The sequence below is a fragment of the Cervus elaphus genome, chromosome 29, assembly GCF_910594005.1.
Source record: "Cervus elaphus chromosome 29, mCerEla1.1, whole genome shotgun sequence".
Classification (NCBI taxonomy): Eukaryota; Metazoa; Chordata; class Mammalia; order Artiodactyla; family Cervidae; genus Cervus; species Cervus elaphus.
Window position 1 is genome coordinate 25098536 of NC_057843.1, and position 16391 is coordinate 25114926.

The 16391-nt window shown below is 41.9% G+C and overlaps 2 protein-coding genes and 1 non-coding gene across 6 annotated transcripts in view; all 3 read right to left on the bottom strand.

The window, feature by feature from the left end:
• Positions 1 to 16391, bottom strand: part of ADAMTSL1 (ADAMTS like 1) — a 1078174-nt gene that overhangs the window by 143119 nt on the left and 918664 nt on the right. For all 4 annotated transcript variants that reach the window (XM_043891080.1, XM_043891079.1, XM_043891082.1 and 1 more), the window contains 2 exons: positions 13942 to 14095; positions 11457 to 12582 (listed from right to left, as the gene is read on the bottom strand). In XM_043891080.1, the coding sequence (XP_043747015.1) occupies positions 11457 to 12582; positions 13942 to 14095 (1280 nt within the window). The remainder of the gene's footprint in view (positions 1 to 11456; positions 12583 to 13941; positions 14096 to 16391) is intronic.
• Positions 1696 to 7410, bottom strand: LOC122686011 (THO complex subunit 2-like). Its single transcript, XM_043891083.1, is given in 3 exon segments — positions 1696 to 2344; positions 2346 to 3350; positions 3352 to 7410. Coding segments are annotated over 3 exon segments (2151 nt in total). The 5' UTR covers positions 3954 to 7410; the 3' UTR covers positions 1696 to 1800.
• Positions 5750 to 5872, bottom strand: LOC122686367. The gene has a single exon (XR_006338735.1). It is a non-coding gene; the product is annotated as a small nucleolar RNA SNORA26 (small nucleolar RNA).

A 16391-nucleotide genomic window follows, 5' to 3' on the forward strand; every position in this document is an offset into this window, starting at 1 on the left:
CAACAAACTGTGGAAAATTCATAAAGAGATGGGAATACCATCTCTACCTTACCTACCTCCTGAGAAACCTGTATGCAGGTCAAGAAGTGACAGTTAGAACTGGACAGAGAACAACAGACTGGTTCAAAATAGGGAAAGGAGTATATCAAAGTTGTATATTGTCACCCTGCTTATTCAACTTATATGCAGAGTATATCATGCGAAATGCCAGGGTGGATGAATCATAAGCTGGAATCAAGACTGTCAAGAGAAATATCAATAACCTCAGATATGCAGATGACACCACCCTAATGGCAGAAAGTAAAGAGGAACTAAAGAGCCTCTTGATGAATGTAAAAGAAGAGAGTGTAAAGGCTGGCTTAAAACTCAACATTCAAAAAATGAAGACCATGGCATCCAGTCCTATTACTTCATGGCAAATAGATGGGGAAACAATGGAAACAGTGGCAGATTTTATTTTTGGGGGCACCAAAATCACTGCAGACAGTGACTACAGCCATGAAATTAAAAGACACTTGCTCCTTGGAAGAAAGGCTATGACAAACCTAGACAATGTATTACAAAGCAGAGATATCACTTTGCCAACAAAGATCAGTATAGTCAAAGAATGGATGCTTTTGAACTTTCTGAAGACTTTGATGCTTTTTGAAGACTTTTGAGAGTTCCTTGGACAGCAAGGAGATCAAACCAGTCAATCCTAAAGGAAATCAACCCTGAATATTCATTGGAAGGACTGATGCTAAAGCTCCAATACATTGGCCATCTGATACAAAGAGTCGACTCACTGGAAAAGACCCTAATGCTGGGCAAGAATGAGAGCAGGAGGAGGTGGGGATGACAGAGGATGAGATGGTTGGATGACATCACTGACTCAGTGAACATGAGTTTGAGCAAACTCCAGGAGATACTGAAGGACAGGGAAGCCTGGTGTGCTGCAGGCCATGGAGTTGCAGAGTCAGACACGACTTAGTGACTGAACAACAATAGATTAAGAATGTTGTTATAGTTTCGGGTGAATAGCAAAGAGACTCAGCCAGACATATATGTGTATATGTTCTCCACCAAACTCCCCTCATATCTAGGCTGTATTGGTACTATTTTTCTTTTTTTTGTGCTAACATTTTATTAAACCAACATAATGTTTTCCAAAATGACTAAGATGTTATTTTAACAATATTTTGATTAACAATTAAGAATTCAAATTCAAAACTTGAAAGAACTTTGGAGACAATCCACAAACTTAATCATATAATCATATTACAAAAAAGACACTCAAGTCCTGAAAAGTTGACTAATTTGAGAATTTGATAGTCAACCAAGGTCTCAAATTCACCACTTTTAGTGGTAAAATATATTTACCTAAATTTTATAGAACAATATTATGTATATACAAGTCAATTCTCTTGGCCCTTAAAAGTAGAAAATTTTATAAAACACATGTGATTTTTTTTTTTACCTTGTAATATGGTGATAGCTAAACACATTTTTTAGGTTAGCCACAGGTTTTGGTGCTTAATGCATTATTGACTAGAGACGTATTACTATGTCTTTTGTCACCTGAATGTTATTGACCAGGAACGCATCAATACATTTTTAGAGAGTGATATTTCATATATACATCATATACCATTATATACCATATATATTATATATACCATTATATATATATATTATGCATATAATATATATACCGTGGTATATATAATATATATGATCAGCAAATGACATTTTTCAAATTATATAACATTCTATATTTTCCATTATCAGGATTTAAAAATCCACAGAAACACAAAGGCCACTTTAACTTGCCTGATCATAGAGTTTTCCCACAAGTTTCAAATGTTTCTCTCCACCTTCCTGAAAGATTACCCCATTCCTCTGCTGAGCCATAAGCAAGCAGAGAGGAAGAGCAAGATCATGGTCTAATAGTGCATCCTTTAATCTCTGGGAGGATTTTTTAGTGTTTCTTATCTGGCCAAAATAACCACCCTCAGCTTTGAGTTGCTCTCCACCAGTCATGGCTTCTAGCTGCTCCATTGTCATTTCTTCAGTAATTTCTATCCCTGCCATTTTTTGTACCACTTCTTTCAGTATAAGCAGGTCAAAACTTTTGCCTGCCTTTAGCTGATTAGCCACATACTGAAGAAGACCAGCAAGATCAATTGGATATTTACGAAAAACTGCACCACAGAAACTAGCCAGACTCTGAAGCCAACTTGAGATGGTTGTGTCGTCATGTTTCATTTTCTCCTTTTCTGGATTAGCTAAAGCTTCAATGATACAATAGGCCAAGACGTCATAATTCAATGAAGTGAGGTATTTCAATGAATCTACTACAGGTGTTATTATCATACTTCTGTATTTGTGACAAGATATAATCAAACAAAATGGTTGGATTGCTGTGGCTCAACTTCCCAATTTGTCTTCCAGAAGGCTTCACATTTTCCTTGGTTAGACGCTTCATGATATATTTGGCTCTGTCTATTGTTTGAGCTTTAACTTTTACTAAAAGTGGATGACTGTTGTAAGTTTCATTCTTCCACTGGCCATACAGATGATATCTATGCTGATATGGAAATGTTTTAAACATTCCCCATAGTTCCTCAGACATACAAGCATTGCAGTCCATCAAAGAAAGAGATGGAAGTAATACCTGGTCAGTAATGCTAAGCAAACAGCTAAGGATAACTTCCGTTTTCTCTTTATCTTCTTGTTTGCTTCCATCAGACTGAAACTCCTTCATAAATGACTTGCCTATCCGCACCACTTTTGCAAATAAAATGGGATCGTGAGAAAGGTGGGGACCAAGGTAACAGAACATATTGAAGACGTCTCTCCTCAAATCTTCAAAGCTCTCTGCTTGTTTTGGTGCTCTCTTATTTTGCAGAGCACTAACAGGTGAGCCTTTAGCACCTTTAGGAACGCCAACTCTTCGGTAGAGAGGCTCAATAGTTATATGAATCAGCTTGCAAATAGCAAGGGCTATTAGTTTATGTGAAGCTGCATAGTATGGAGGCATCTGATCCATAATGCTCTGGGCATGCTGCCAATCACCAATCTTTAACAAGGCTTCCAACAAACCAAGTTTTTGGTTGTCAGGTGGCTTCTCCACTTTCTCCTCTTCTTTTTCCTTTTCTTTCTCTCGCTCGTCAATTTTATCAGAAGACAATACAACCATTGTAAGTTTTCTAACAATCTGTTTAGCTTCTACAATTTCTCGTTTGTGTTCATCCATAATGCAATTATCAGCTGGAAGAAGATGTACATAAAGATCATCTAAGTCAATAAGGTTAAACTGTAGAAGTACTGCTGCAACTCTGTATAAAGATGAAGGAGTCTCTCCATTTGGTTCCTATTAAAGATTTGATATTTTCTAAGATTAAATCACTAGTAATATTTCCAGATAAATCTTGCCCCAATTCAGCAATCAGCTTGGCATAACCTTCATTTTCTTCTCTTAACAAATTAAATTTTTGCTGCTTATAAAAGAGTTTTGTCTTGATTTTAACTGACTTTTGATTGAATTGCTGTGACTGTTTGATAAGCCCTAACGATTCCAATGTTTCTGGATCCAAGCGTTCCTTTAGAACTTTGTCTGAAACTAAATACAAACATGCTAATACCAATTGTGTAAAATAGTCTCTCTTGCTTTTTTCTTCTAAACAATTTGTCTCAATATCTAATATGCAGAATACATCAGCAAGAATGGAGGGCATATCTTCACGAAATTCACTAATGTCACTAAGAACATTAGATGCCTGTTCATGCTTTAGATTTCCTTTAATGACATGGTATGACAATTCATAAAGAGCTTGCTGGAAATCTCTATAAGTTGAACTATCGTGGCTTTTATTTTCACTGAGGATCCGGCATAAATGCAAAAATTCGCCTCTCCCTGATTTCTCCCAGTTCTTTATCCACCCTACAGGAACCACCACAGTTGCGGCCGCCATCTTCCCCTCACTAGTAGCAGAGGCCGGTACTATTTTTCTAATAGCATTTGCTCACTTCACATCTCTTTGTCAAATTTTGGTAGTTTTCACAATATTTCAAAGTTTTTCATCATTATTATATTCGTTATGGTGATCTGTGATTGGTGATCTTTGATGTTACTACTGTGACTCTGTGAGGACTCAGATGATAGCAAGAAAATATTTTTAGATTAAGGAATATAGATTGGTATTTAAGACATAATGCTTTTGCACTCTACAGTGTAGTATAAACATAACTTTTATATATTCTGGGAAACCAAAAATTATTGACTAGCTTTATTGTGATATTGGCTTTATTGTGATCTGGAGCTGAACCTGCAGTATCCTAGGCATACCTATATTTTGGCTTGGAAAGCTGGATGGCTGGAGGTATTCTTTACTGAGATAAGGACTGAGGGGTTTAGTTTTAAAGATAATGTGTATGTGCGTTCAGTTGCTTCAGTCTGTGTCCAACTCTTAGTGACCCCCATGGGCTGGAGCCCACCAGGCTCCTCTGTCTATGGGATTCTCCAGGTAAGAATACTGGAGTGGGTTGCCGTGCCCTCCTCCAGGGGATCTTCCCAACCCAAGGATCGAACCCACATCCTGCATTGGCAGGTAGGTTCTTTTCCACTAGCACCACCTGGGAAGCCCTTAGAGATACTGAGTTGACCTTTCGTGGGGCATCTGGGTTAGGATGTCTAGCAGACAATTTTACATCTGAATCAGAAGAAAGATGTACTCTGTGCTAGATATGGGAGAATCAGCATACAGAGGGGTCCCGGAGCCAAGGGGTCACTAGTGTATACAGAGTGAGACTTCTAAGTGGGTAGCTAATAGGCGGGTAGAGAAAGAAGAATCCCAAAGATGCTGAGATAGAATAACCAGAGAAGTAGGAAGCAAGCCAAGTACATGTGGCTTCCAAAGTAGTAAGAGAGTGTTTTTAGAAAGAAGTTTTCAGCCTGTGTAGAATGTTGTTGAGAGTTCAGATTAGATAAGGCATGTTTTGTGAGACAACTTTCTTCTTTTTGAACAAACGAGAAATAAGCTTTTTGTGGGGGAGGAGGCTTTACACAAGAGGAGTGTATGTTCTATGTTGCATGTGGCCTCAGAATGCAAGGTGGGCAAATAGAAGACAACTCCATCATGAACTGAGTGGAAATATCAGGTAAGGATTTTAAAAACTAATAATTAACAACCTTGGTGGGGGACCTAAGATAGTCTTCTGTGTGTGAAATATTTCCAAGTTATAAATTAGCTACTTGAGAGTGATAATATTACTGTTTTCAAACCACTGGAGTATAGTATTCTCTAGTAGCCCTCCAGTGTATCTCCGTTTCTGGAGAGCAGGGACATTTCCTTACTTATGATCTCATTCTCTGGCACCTATCACTACCAAATGGCCAACAGAGATATTCGGGGAGTTGAAGGGACAATGCAAAGGGCCCCTGATAGCTCCCCAGCTTCTAGTCATGCTTGGCTATAATCCACTCACCACAAAGTAGCCAGTGTGGGTCAACAAAAATGGAAATCAGATCATTTTACTTTCCTGATTAATAGCCTCTAAAATCTCCCTGTGGTGCTCAGATCGAAACCCCAACTTCTCATCCAGGTCTCTGGTTGCCCCCATGGCATCCCATATCACCTCTTCTTTCAGCCTGCCACACTCCAGCCAAATGACCTTCTTTCTTTTTTTTTAAGGTCAAGTTTAAATTTAATGACTTTGGTATTAACTATACACATACTAGTAAGTGCTAAGACTTAAAATCTTCCAGTTCAGTTGTGACTCCAGACAGGATCCAAAGAAGAGTTCTAAAAATCTCTTCTCTGGGTTTTATGGAGACTTTCTTTACCCTCCTGTGTTAGCCTCTTAAGGCACTGTGTCAGCCTTAAAAGGGCACTGGAAAGGGCGACAAATGACCTTCTTTTGAGTTCTTCCAACACAATAAACTCATCTTCCCTTTGGGAGTTTTGCACTGCTTCTCCCTTGCCCAGGAAGGCTCTTCCTTCTGATGTTCTATTGCTGGACCCTGGTCATCATTCAGCTCTCGTCTTTCAGGTCACCTCTTCAGAGTAACTCACCTACTGAGGTCACCAGATCATTCCTTCTCAAAGCCCTATTTCATTTTCTGCCCAGCACTCATCACCATCTGATATTTTTCTTGTATCCTTTTCTGTGTTTACAGTCTTGCTTCACACTCGCTCATTAATTCACTCATTGTTTATTTAGTACCTGTTTAGTGCCAGGTACTCTTTCCAGCACTGGGGACACAGCAGTAAAGAAAATTTCTACCATCATGGACAGGAAACCAACACATCCATATACAATATGTCAGAGGATGATAAAATTCTGTGAGTAAAATAGAGTTAAAGGGTCAGAGAATGATAAGGAGTGCTCTTTTAGACAGAATGAGCTTGGAAGATCTTTCCGACGTGTGCCATTTGAGCAGATATCTAAATGCACATGAAGTGCAAGAGAACACAGACGTGTGTTTCATTCACCACAATATTCTCAGCAAGTAGGTGCGTCTTTGGTATATGACAGATAGAGGAATACTTATGAGATAAAGAAATATGCGTTCCTTTCACTTAGCATTTACACCCTGCATTTACTTCTCTGGTTTCCAAACTAGGCTTTGAGTTGCCCTCACAGGGAATGACCCTCTTTTCCCTCCATCCCTCATATCTAACATGGGGTCTGGTTCAGAGTAAGCATGGGAATGTATGTGAAATAAAGGAAGAAGTAGTAATTAGGAAGAACCAGAATGTTTTAATACACCGAGGGACATCCTGTAAACGATTGCTTAAGAAGTTGACATGTGCTTCTAAGAATGATGTGAATTCCTTTTAACTAGTAAGTTATACACCTGATGAGATGCAGTAGTATCTGAATTGTTAGTGATTCTTTCTGAAAGCCAGTTTCTTTTAAGTCAAGCTTTGGCATATTTAAAAGCCAAGACATAACAGACTTCAGTCACTTTCTTGGTGGCTCAGGCTATTCAGAGTGTACTTGAATATATCTGCAAAGTCCTTCAGACCAACAGCCGGCTGAAGTTTGCAGACTCTTTCGGAGAGATGGATTTGGGTACTAAGCAAAAACAGACTAAGTGAACTATAACACTGAGCATTTCAGCACTTCTCTGTTTAAAAATAAATGAGCATTTCTGAAGCGCTACCAGACACAGCAATGATGACAAGCAATGAAATCCAACACAAAAGAGGTCACCAACAGCCATAGCAGAGCAGTCCCAATGGCAGTTCTGTGCCTCCTGTGTGTTCTGTACAGATGCAACCATTTTATTTTCTCAAACAGCACTTGGAAAACTGCATAAAACACTAAGCTCCAGCCATATTTCTTACTGGCTAGCTAAGCAAAATGGAAAAATTATGATGTCAAGGATCAGAAACGGAAATCTCTTATTTTTCCCTACTGCATGCCATTAACTTGCATTAAACAGTTCTGTTAAGGCTAGATCTGGAAAAAATATGTTGATAGTGGCAAAAACTGTAATAATGTCTGCTCATGACCCCCATGTGTTTTTTTTTTTCTTCTTCTTTTTAATGTGGACCATTTCTTAAAAGTCTTTATTGAATTTGTTACAATATTGCTTCTGTTTTATGCTTTGTGTTGTTGGCCACAAGGCCTGTAGGATCTTAGCTCCCCAACCAGGGATCGAACCCACACACCCTGCAATGAAAAGAGAAGTCTTAACCAGTGGAAGCACATTCCTTAAGCACAGGTAAGTCCCTGGGCTTTCCTTCTTAATGTTATCCCCTGTTCCCACCAATGTCCTGGTGACTCATGACCTAGAATTTGCTCTTTTCTGTCCTAGGCCTACAACTTTTCATCTTGAGCAACTGGCTGCCACATTTCTTTTTTTAGCAAGATTCTGTTTGTTGACGACTCTTCATCTTAAAGCCATTAGACTCCTAATGCCCATTAAGGTAAAAATTAAAAGGCAAAAGTAGTATTTTAAGAATTATTGATGTCCTTGAGATTATTAGACCAAAAAATTATTCATTGATCAAAGAAATACTTGGAAAACACTGCATGCTATACATGTTGGAATGCTTATAGGAGTTGAAAATGGAAAAACCAAAATAATTTCCCTTGAGGGTTAGTTAAATACATTCAAGACCAGTAATCAGTGGTTAAAAAAGGTGGTGTCGACCTCTACATACTATTCTTAAATGTCTCCTAGACATGTCGTTGAATAGAAATTAAGTCAAATTTGTAAACATAACATTGCATTAAAAAAACACAAATCTTATGTGTGTATGTGACATATATAATATATAATACAGTAAAATATATAAAAATTCCAAATGGGTGTATACTGATAGCCTCTGGGGAATAGAATTGGGGGCATGAAAGAGATCTGAATTTTTACTTTATAGATTCAGGTATTATTTGAATTGTTTTATAGCCTTTTCACTACTTTTATAAAAAAAGAAAAAATCAAATACTATATTAAAAATAGAAGAAAGTCCAGCAGTAAATACATATGTTTAACTTTAAGCGAGCATATCCCAAACTCATGTGATCAATGAACCTCTATCTATGAACCACTTGGAAGATAACTTGTAGGGCAAATTTTGAAGTGACATGCTCAAGGCTCTCCCCATTCTCCATCAACATGTGGGTTTTAACCTTCTGTGACCTTCTATCAAGGAAGATAGATTAATAAATCTATAAATGGTAGATCAGAGATGATTTGCTACAACCTCCCTCACTTTTTAAATGAAGGGACTAAGGCCATGGAAAGTGAAGGGCCTTGGCAAGACCAGCCCAAAGACCTCAGTCCTTCTAATTCCTCCCACATTTTTCCTGCAGTCACCAGTGACCAAAATTGAGGCATGATCCTTGGATTTCATAAACTCTAGAACTCAAGGAAGTTGTTGGGACCCCCAACTAAGCCATGGCCTCAATATTCTCCCTGCAGTTCCAGGCAGAACAGAGTTCTGATCATCCCCTTCCCCATCTCAGTGGCCTACATCATTGTACACCCTTTAGGAGGAAGTAGTCACTATTCAAAGGAAGGGACTCTGGAAAAGGCTAGGAGAAAACAGCAGGGGTCTGGAGGCAACTTGGTATCCCGGGTCAAATATAGGAGATGCATGAAAACATGAACTTAGTCACTCAAAACAGCATGAGCTTGTGTTGGGCAGAACTGAATTTTAATTTATTTTCTTGATTCTGCTATTTACTAGCTATTTAACAGGGGTCAGCTTCCTTAACTACTGTGAACCTTGGTTTCCTCATCTCTGAAATGGGCTATCAGCTCATATGTTATACCTGGCAGTGGATATTAAGAGATAATGGCTGTGGAAGTTGCTGGCATGGGGATACAGTAGCTGGAGTTAGTCAAGAAATGTTAATTCCCATCTTTTCCCTCACACAGGCAACTGCTACTCCCTTTGATCTCAGTAACACCAGTTTCGGGCAACAGGCCCAGAGGATATGAATAAAATAGGAACTGACTGGCTGATGGCAGGCATGGCATGATTTGGGCATAATGGGTGTGACAGGTGCAATGACAGAGGCAGTCCCAGTGCACCACCCACCTGAGTACCAGGGTACAAGTTTCAGTCAGCACCCATCCTTCTGGGGGTCTGAGGCTGGAACTGCCCCCTGAGACCCAATGACCTCAATGGGATTTACTGCAACTTTAAGCCTAACCCACAAACTCCTTACAAAGATTTATGGAAAGAACTGCAGGGATCATAGCAGAAAAGCTGATCAAGGAAAGTCTATGCTGGGGAGGATCAAGAAGCAAACGAGAGAAGAGATTACCATTATAAGCTCTCTGAACAAACTGTCTGCATTCAATCCTTGTCTCCAGTGCTTCTGTGTGGGTCCAACAACTGTGCCTTAGCTTTTTTTTATTACTGATGTTGTAACAATAATGGTACTTATCTCATAAGGCTTTTTTTTTTGAAGATTAAACAAGATAATACCTTTAAAGCATTGAGCAGAGTGTCACAGAGAAAATACTTAGTATTGTTATTAAAGCTATTTGATCTGTAAGAGCTCAGGTTGAGAAGCAATATTAACGACATTTCAAAAACACAAAAGGTGTAAGCAGGATGGACAAAGTCATGTTTGTTCATCAAGTTTCAAAAGAGCAGACAGAACTATTCTTTGGAATCCAATAAACTTGATATTGAATCCTTTAATCAGGCCTTTCCTAAAGTGTGACTGTGAGTGAGCTGCCGAACCTCAATTTCTTATGTGAAACTGGAGGATAATGTCAATCTGGCTTGACTGTCAGAAGAACAAATGTAGTGACATATAAATAAACCTGGCACACTGCCTGACATAATATATCTTGCCTTCTTTCCTTCCTTACTCATAAGCAGGCCAGCAAAGAGGATTAACTGAACAACAGTATTTAAAAGGACATTTAATGAAAAGAGCATGCTTCATGAACTCAGTGAAGATAATAAGTTAAAACGAGAACTCTGAAGCACAGACCTTAAAGTTCCTCTCTCATCCATTGGCTGCCTTTCTTATTTCTGTCACATATCTTGGCTCTGCCACCTAATAAATGTGATCTTTAGTAAGTTACTAGGCTTGGTTTTCTCTTCTGTAAAGTGTGGATAAAAATTATACTGCCTCTTAGGGCTGCTGTTAGAATTTAGTGAGATAAAGCACAAAGAGCATTTACACCGGCCTCGAAGACACTTACTACTCAGTCAATGCCGGCTCTATTTGTTGTCAGGGCTGGACAAGGCTGTTTATAAAGATTACAGAGGAGGTGCGTAGGAAGCATGGCATGCTTTTGGCACGCATGTAGTACTAAAAAAAATACTATTATTACCTCTTCTATCACTATTGATTCTACATTGTGAATGGCCATGGCCCAAGAAAACCAGCAAAGGCATGCTGTCATCCCAGTAAAGGCACATCAAAACAGAGACACCAAGAAATAATAGGATAATTAATCACAGATTCAACCGGGAATAAAAGCCTTCTGGAACAAACAGCCTTGTCCAGCGCAGACAGAGGATGGGCTCACCCACTGGGAGCAGCAGGTGCTGGCTGCACTCTGTCCGCAACCCTGGGGGACCACACACACACACAGTATCCTGGTGTACAAGCTTTTCAGCGGTTCATCTCACAAAAACGGTAATGCAATAATGCTCTGGTCTGGAATGATAGCTTCCTGCCAAAGGTTCAGAGCTATCCGGAGAGAATCTCATTAATCTCAGCGATCCTATGGGGCTTGAGGGTTGTAGGTATTCTTAATATTATCTTACAAAGATGAGAGCATACAGTTTAGAGAAATTAAATACTTTGTCTTTGCTTTAACAGTCCATCAGTATGGAGAGAGCTTGAAACCCAGGATGAGAGCGGTCCCTGAGGCCCAGTACTCTAAGCTCTACCCTTGCAAACACCTTGAAGGAAGAATGAACAGGGTGCCTCCCACACAAGGTGACCCCTTCCCCGCACCTCTTCCCAGACCAGGTAACTGCAGAACTCACCTGTCGCTGAACTGAACCTCTTCTCCATTCCTGGACCAGCTGATGGTGGGCCTCGGGTTGCCAATGGCCTCACAGTGCAGAAGCACGCTCAGTGTCCCGCTGGCCAGGGCCACCGTCTGCCCGAGGTGGGTGACCACCTCGGAGGCAGAGAGCTGCTGGGCGGCGGATATCTTGCGCAGGATAACAGGCTTGCGGTACGGCCGGCGGGAGCCGCCCCCGCCCTCCCCAGTGGACAAGATCCGGGAGAAGCTGCTGAAGCCAGACACGTGCTTATGGGGAGGGATGGCCACCGGGGGGCCCCTCCGCTCCGACGGCTTGAGGAGCGCGTCCTGGTGCTCCAGGTGGCTTCGGAAGATCTCCTGCGCCAGCTGGGCCACCAGATGCTTGCTGTAGACGTCTCGGAGCTCCTCGGGTTGCTGCGAGAGGTTCCGGAGGATGTCGTCCAAGCGCTGCTGCTCCGTCACCAGGGTGAAGGGCAGACGCAGGAGGGCCTGCTCGGCGTTCTGGTCCTCCTCTGAAGACGCGTTCCTTTCCGTGGAGTCCTGCAGCTCCCACGACGCCAGCAGCTCTCCCGGCCAGCCCCCCTGCTCCAGCAGCCGCGAGACCAGGTCGTCATAGCGGCCCCCGGTGTCGGCGGGGAGGCCCCGCTTCTCGGCCTTGCTGCCGTTGGAGAAGATGCCGTTCTGGTGTTTGTGCGTCTGCAGGGCCTCCTTGGGGCTGGCCTTCCTCACCGCAAGGGCCTCCTCCTCGCTCCTCAGGCTCAAGGGCCTGGCCACCAACTTCCTGTTGCCTCCGATGAGCTTAATCACAAACTGCTCCCGGGCTGGTCCGGCCGAGCAGGTGTAGATTCCCGCATCAGAGGGCTTGAGGCGGTGGATCTTTAGGTACCCAAAGGGGGCCACAGTGACGTGGGCAGAGCTGATGAGGTGCTGGCCGTCCTTCTCCCAGGTGATGAGGGGCTTGCGGAAGCGCCGCGTGGGACAGCGCAGCACCACCGCGGTCTTGGGGAGCAAGTAGGCGAAGCCCCCCACCACGAAGTGCAGCTTCCTCTGCCGGCGCGTCTGGATGTAGACCTTCCTTGCTGCCGCGATGTGAGGACTATGCTTTGTGGATGGCCGCCCGGGCCCTGGAATGAAAGCAACGGAAGCAGACAGATGGAGAAAGAGAAGCAGAGAGTGGAGAAAAGGTAGAGTGAGGAGCAGCGACAAGAGAGAGGGGAAAAGGTCAGGGTGGAGAGAAAAAAGAGAGATGGGGGACCAAAGAAAGAAGAGGGAAAGCGCTTCAGAGTTTGCTTTGGTCAGGGCCTTCATTTCCTGACTTGTTTTAAGGGAGGAGCTGGCTACCAACTGTGGACCATCAAGCTGCTGCCACAATCAAGCACGGGAGAGCTAAGGAGGTGCAGCTGGGCAACCTGCGATCACTCTCTTGGGGCTTTCTACCCCTAGAAACTGAGAGGAAGGGTTCTAGATGGAGGGGGATTCCAGGAGAAAGACAGTTCCTCTCTTTAAAAGGACTTTTTTAAAAAAAGAAATATTACTCAGCTATTAAAAAGAACACATTTGAATCAGTTCTAGTGAAATGGATGAAACTGGAGCCTATTATACAGTGAAGTAAGTCAGAAAGAAAAACACTAATACAGTATATATATATATGGAATGCATATATGTGGAATTTAGAAAGATGGTAATGATGACCCTATATGTGAGACAGCAAAAGAGACACAGATATAAAGAATAGACTTTTAGACTCTGTGGGAGAAGGCGAGGGTGGGATGATTTGAGAGAATAGCATTGAAACATGTATATTACCATATGTGAAATAGATCGGTAGCCCAAGATTGATGCATGAAATGGCATTCAAAGCCGGTGCACTGGGACAACCCTGAGGGATGGGATGGGGAGGGAGGTGGGTTCAGGATGGGGGATGTACACCCATGGCTGATTCATGTCAATGTATGGCAAAAACCACTACAATATTATAAAGTAATTAGCCTCCAATTAAAATAAATAATTTAAAAAAATTTTTAAAAAAGAAAGAAATCAGAATCATAAAAAGAGGCAGAGGACAAAGAGAAGGAGAATGTCTCCCTTTTGGGTCCTACAGAGCATCACGGCCCCCATATACATGGAGAGAAGACCTCAGAAGTGTTATACCTCTAGGGGTTACTAGTAAACAGAACACACTGTTAAGTGTAAAATCCTGGAGTGGGTCACATTAGACTTCATTAGTAATATATTGACTCCAGCCTCCAGATCTCCCTATGCCAGCAAGTGCACTTTGCCCTACCTCCTGCAAACTGGTTTTCCCCCAGTGGAGAAGAGCCTTCTGCCTGGCCATGTTAATTAAGATTCCTTTCCCATCTCTAGCTGAGATCACCAGCCTGATGCCCTCTGAGGTTTACTGCCTGACCATCCCCACTGCTCTTGGGCTCAGGGTCAGCTACCGCTCTTGCTCTCTCCCCATCCCAGAGCACTGCCGTACTCACTTGCACAGGTGGCCAGCATACACGGCCTGATGGATGAAGAGAATGGCAGGGGCGGGCACAGGGAGGAATTGACAATTGCTGAGACACCGGTTTTCAGCACCTTCCGGCAAACGGCACTTCTTGTCTGGGTGCCCTCCCCGCAGCTCGTGGAACACTGGTGGGGGAAGAAAGGCCAAATGCATGTAAATGCGGAGAACTGGAGGCTAATGGATTTTGTATGGACTCTCAAACTCACCAAAATATGAGAAAAATTGCTTGGAAAAGCAATAGCAACTGAGAAAGAGAGAAATTAATTATGTTACAGTATGAAAAGACACATCCATATTGTAGCCACACTCTTTTCTGGTCTCAGGTCTCCTGTGGACATTTCACCTATTTTTACTTTTATGGTCTGGGCTTTAGAGTTAGAGTTATAGAGTCCACTGTTCAAATTCCAGCTCAGTACTGCTTGTCACTAGTTGGCAAGTCACTTAAACTCTGAGTCTGTTTCCACTTCTTATAACTTACTTGGCAAGGCTGGGAATTCAATGATAGTATATTTTAAAACTTCACACACAGAAATGACATTCAACTAATGCTAATTCCTTTCTCCTTCCTTTACAAATTAATTATAATATTTTAATGTCAAGTATCAGATAATTCTTATGTATCTACTTTGTTTGAGATGGGATGCTAAATGCTATGGGACAAAGATGTGTAAGGCGATTCCTAACCTCAAAGGGATGTTATCAAATAATGAGAAGAAATCCAAATGCATTATTAAAATGAAATGGTATATTATGGAACATGGAAATTAAAACCACAATGAAATAGCACTCTATATTCAGTAGAATTTTCGTAATCAAAATGACAATAATAAGTGTTATTATCATAAGTGAGGATGTGGAAAAATTAGAGCCTTCCTGTAATGCTGCTGGGAATGTAAAATACAGCCCTTTTAGAAAAAGTTTGATGGTTTCTTAAAAAGTTAAGAAACATATATTTATCATGTGTGTGTTAGTTGCTCAGTCATGTTCAACTCTTTGCAACCCCATGGACTGTAGCCTACCAGGCTCATCTGTCCATGGACTTGTTTGGGAAAGAATACTGGAATGGGGAGCCATTCCCTTCTCCAGGGGATCTTCCCAACCCAGGGATCAAACCCAGGTCTTCTGCCTGCAAAACAATAGATTTATGTATGGATGAGAGAGTTGGACTATAAAGAAAGCTGAGCACAGAAGAATTAATGCTTTTGAACTGTGGTGTTGGAGAAGACTCTTGAGAGTCCCTTGGACTGCAAGGAGATCCAACCAGTCCATCCTAAAGGAGATCAGTCCTAGGTGTTCATTGGAAGGACTGATGTTGAAGCTGAAACTCCAATACTTTGACCACCTGATGCGAAAAGCTGACTCATTTGAAAAGACCCTGATGCTGGGAAAGATTGAGGGCAGGAGGAGAAGGGGACAACAGAGGATGAGATGGTTGGATGGCATCACTGACTCAATGGACATGGGTTTGGGTGGACTCTGGGGGTTGGTGATGGACAGGGAGGCCTGGCATGCTGTGGTTTATGGGGTCGCAAACAGTCGGATACGACTGAGTGACTAAACTGAACTGAAAGCTGTTTAAAGAAATAGCAATAAAAGAACTTAGTAAAAATACAAGATTGTAAGTGAAGTATTGATATCATAAAATGAATGCTAACAATTGGTGAATGCTCATGGTATACCAGTGATTTCCTGGCCTAGTCTGGAAGATGGTTGGAGTCTGGATGGGTTTAGAGAACCCAGAGTAAGCATGGCAGTCAGGGAACTATCCAGAATCAAGGTGGAAGAGTTCAGTGCTCAAGGCCAAGGCAGGCTTAGGGACAGAGCTGAACCAGTTTGACTGAATAGAGAGGCCAAGTGGAGAGTGTCAGGAGCTCAAGAGGTAGTTTGGGGCCAGATGTTGGAGACTTAATTTTCAGACAGAAGGTTTGGAATTGGTCCATAAGGCAATAAGGAGCCATTTAAGGGAGGAGTGAAATGATGAAGGAGGTGTTTTGAGAAGGTTAATCTGGCAACAGTGTCTGGGAGGGATAGGAGTAGGAGATGGATGGGAGGCAAGGATGTCAGTTAAGGAGGCTGCCACAGTAGTCCAGGGTTGAGATGATAAAGGCCTGAACTAGGGTCATGGCAGCATGCCACGTTAACTTGAAAAATGACAGTAGAAACCAAAAAATAGTATCTTAGGTTTCCAAGTTTCATATGCTAGCCCATGGAAATGAACTATTCTATGCAATACACTGAGATATCCACCACCCTAAAAGACATTTAAGATGCAAAAAATGGAGATGAGAATCAAGCCCATTGCTTTTGTTCCCTGAAGAGTGTGGATTCCAGATTCCACCCACCCCTTATTTTATTGTAAATGACAGCACCAAATCCAGGGCTCAGGTGGAATGGGGGTAGAGAGCCTGGAAATTTTAAAAG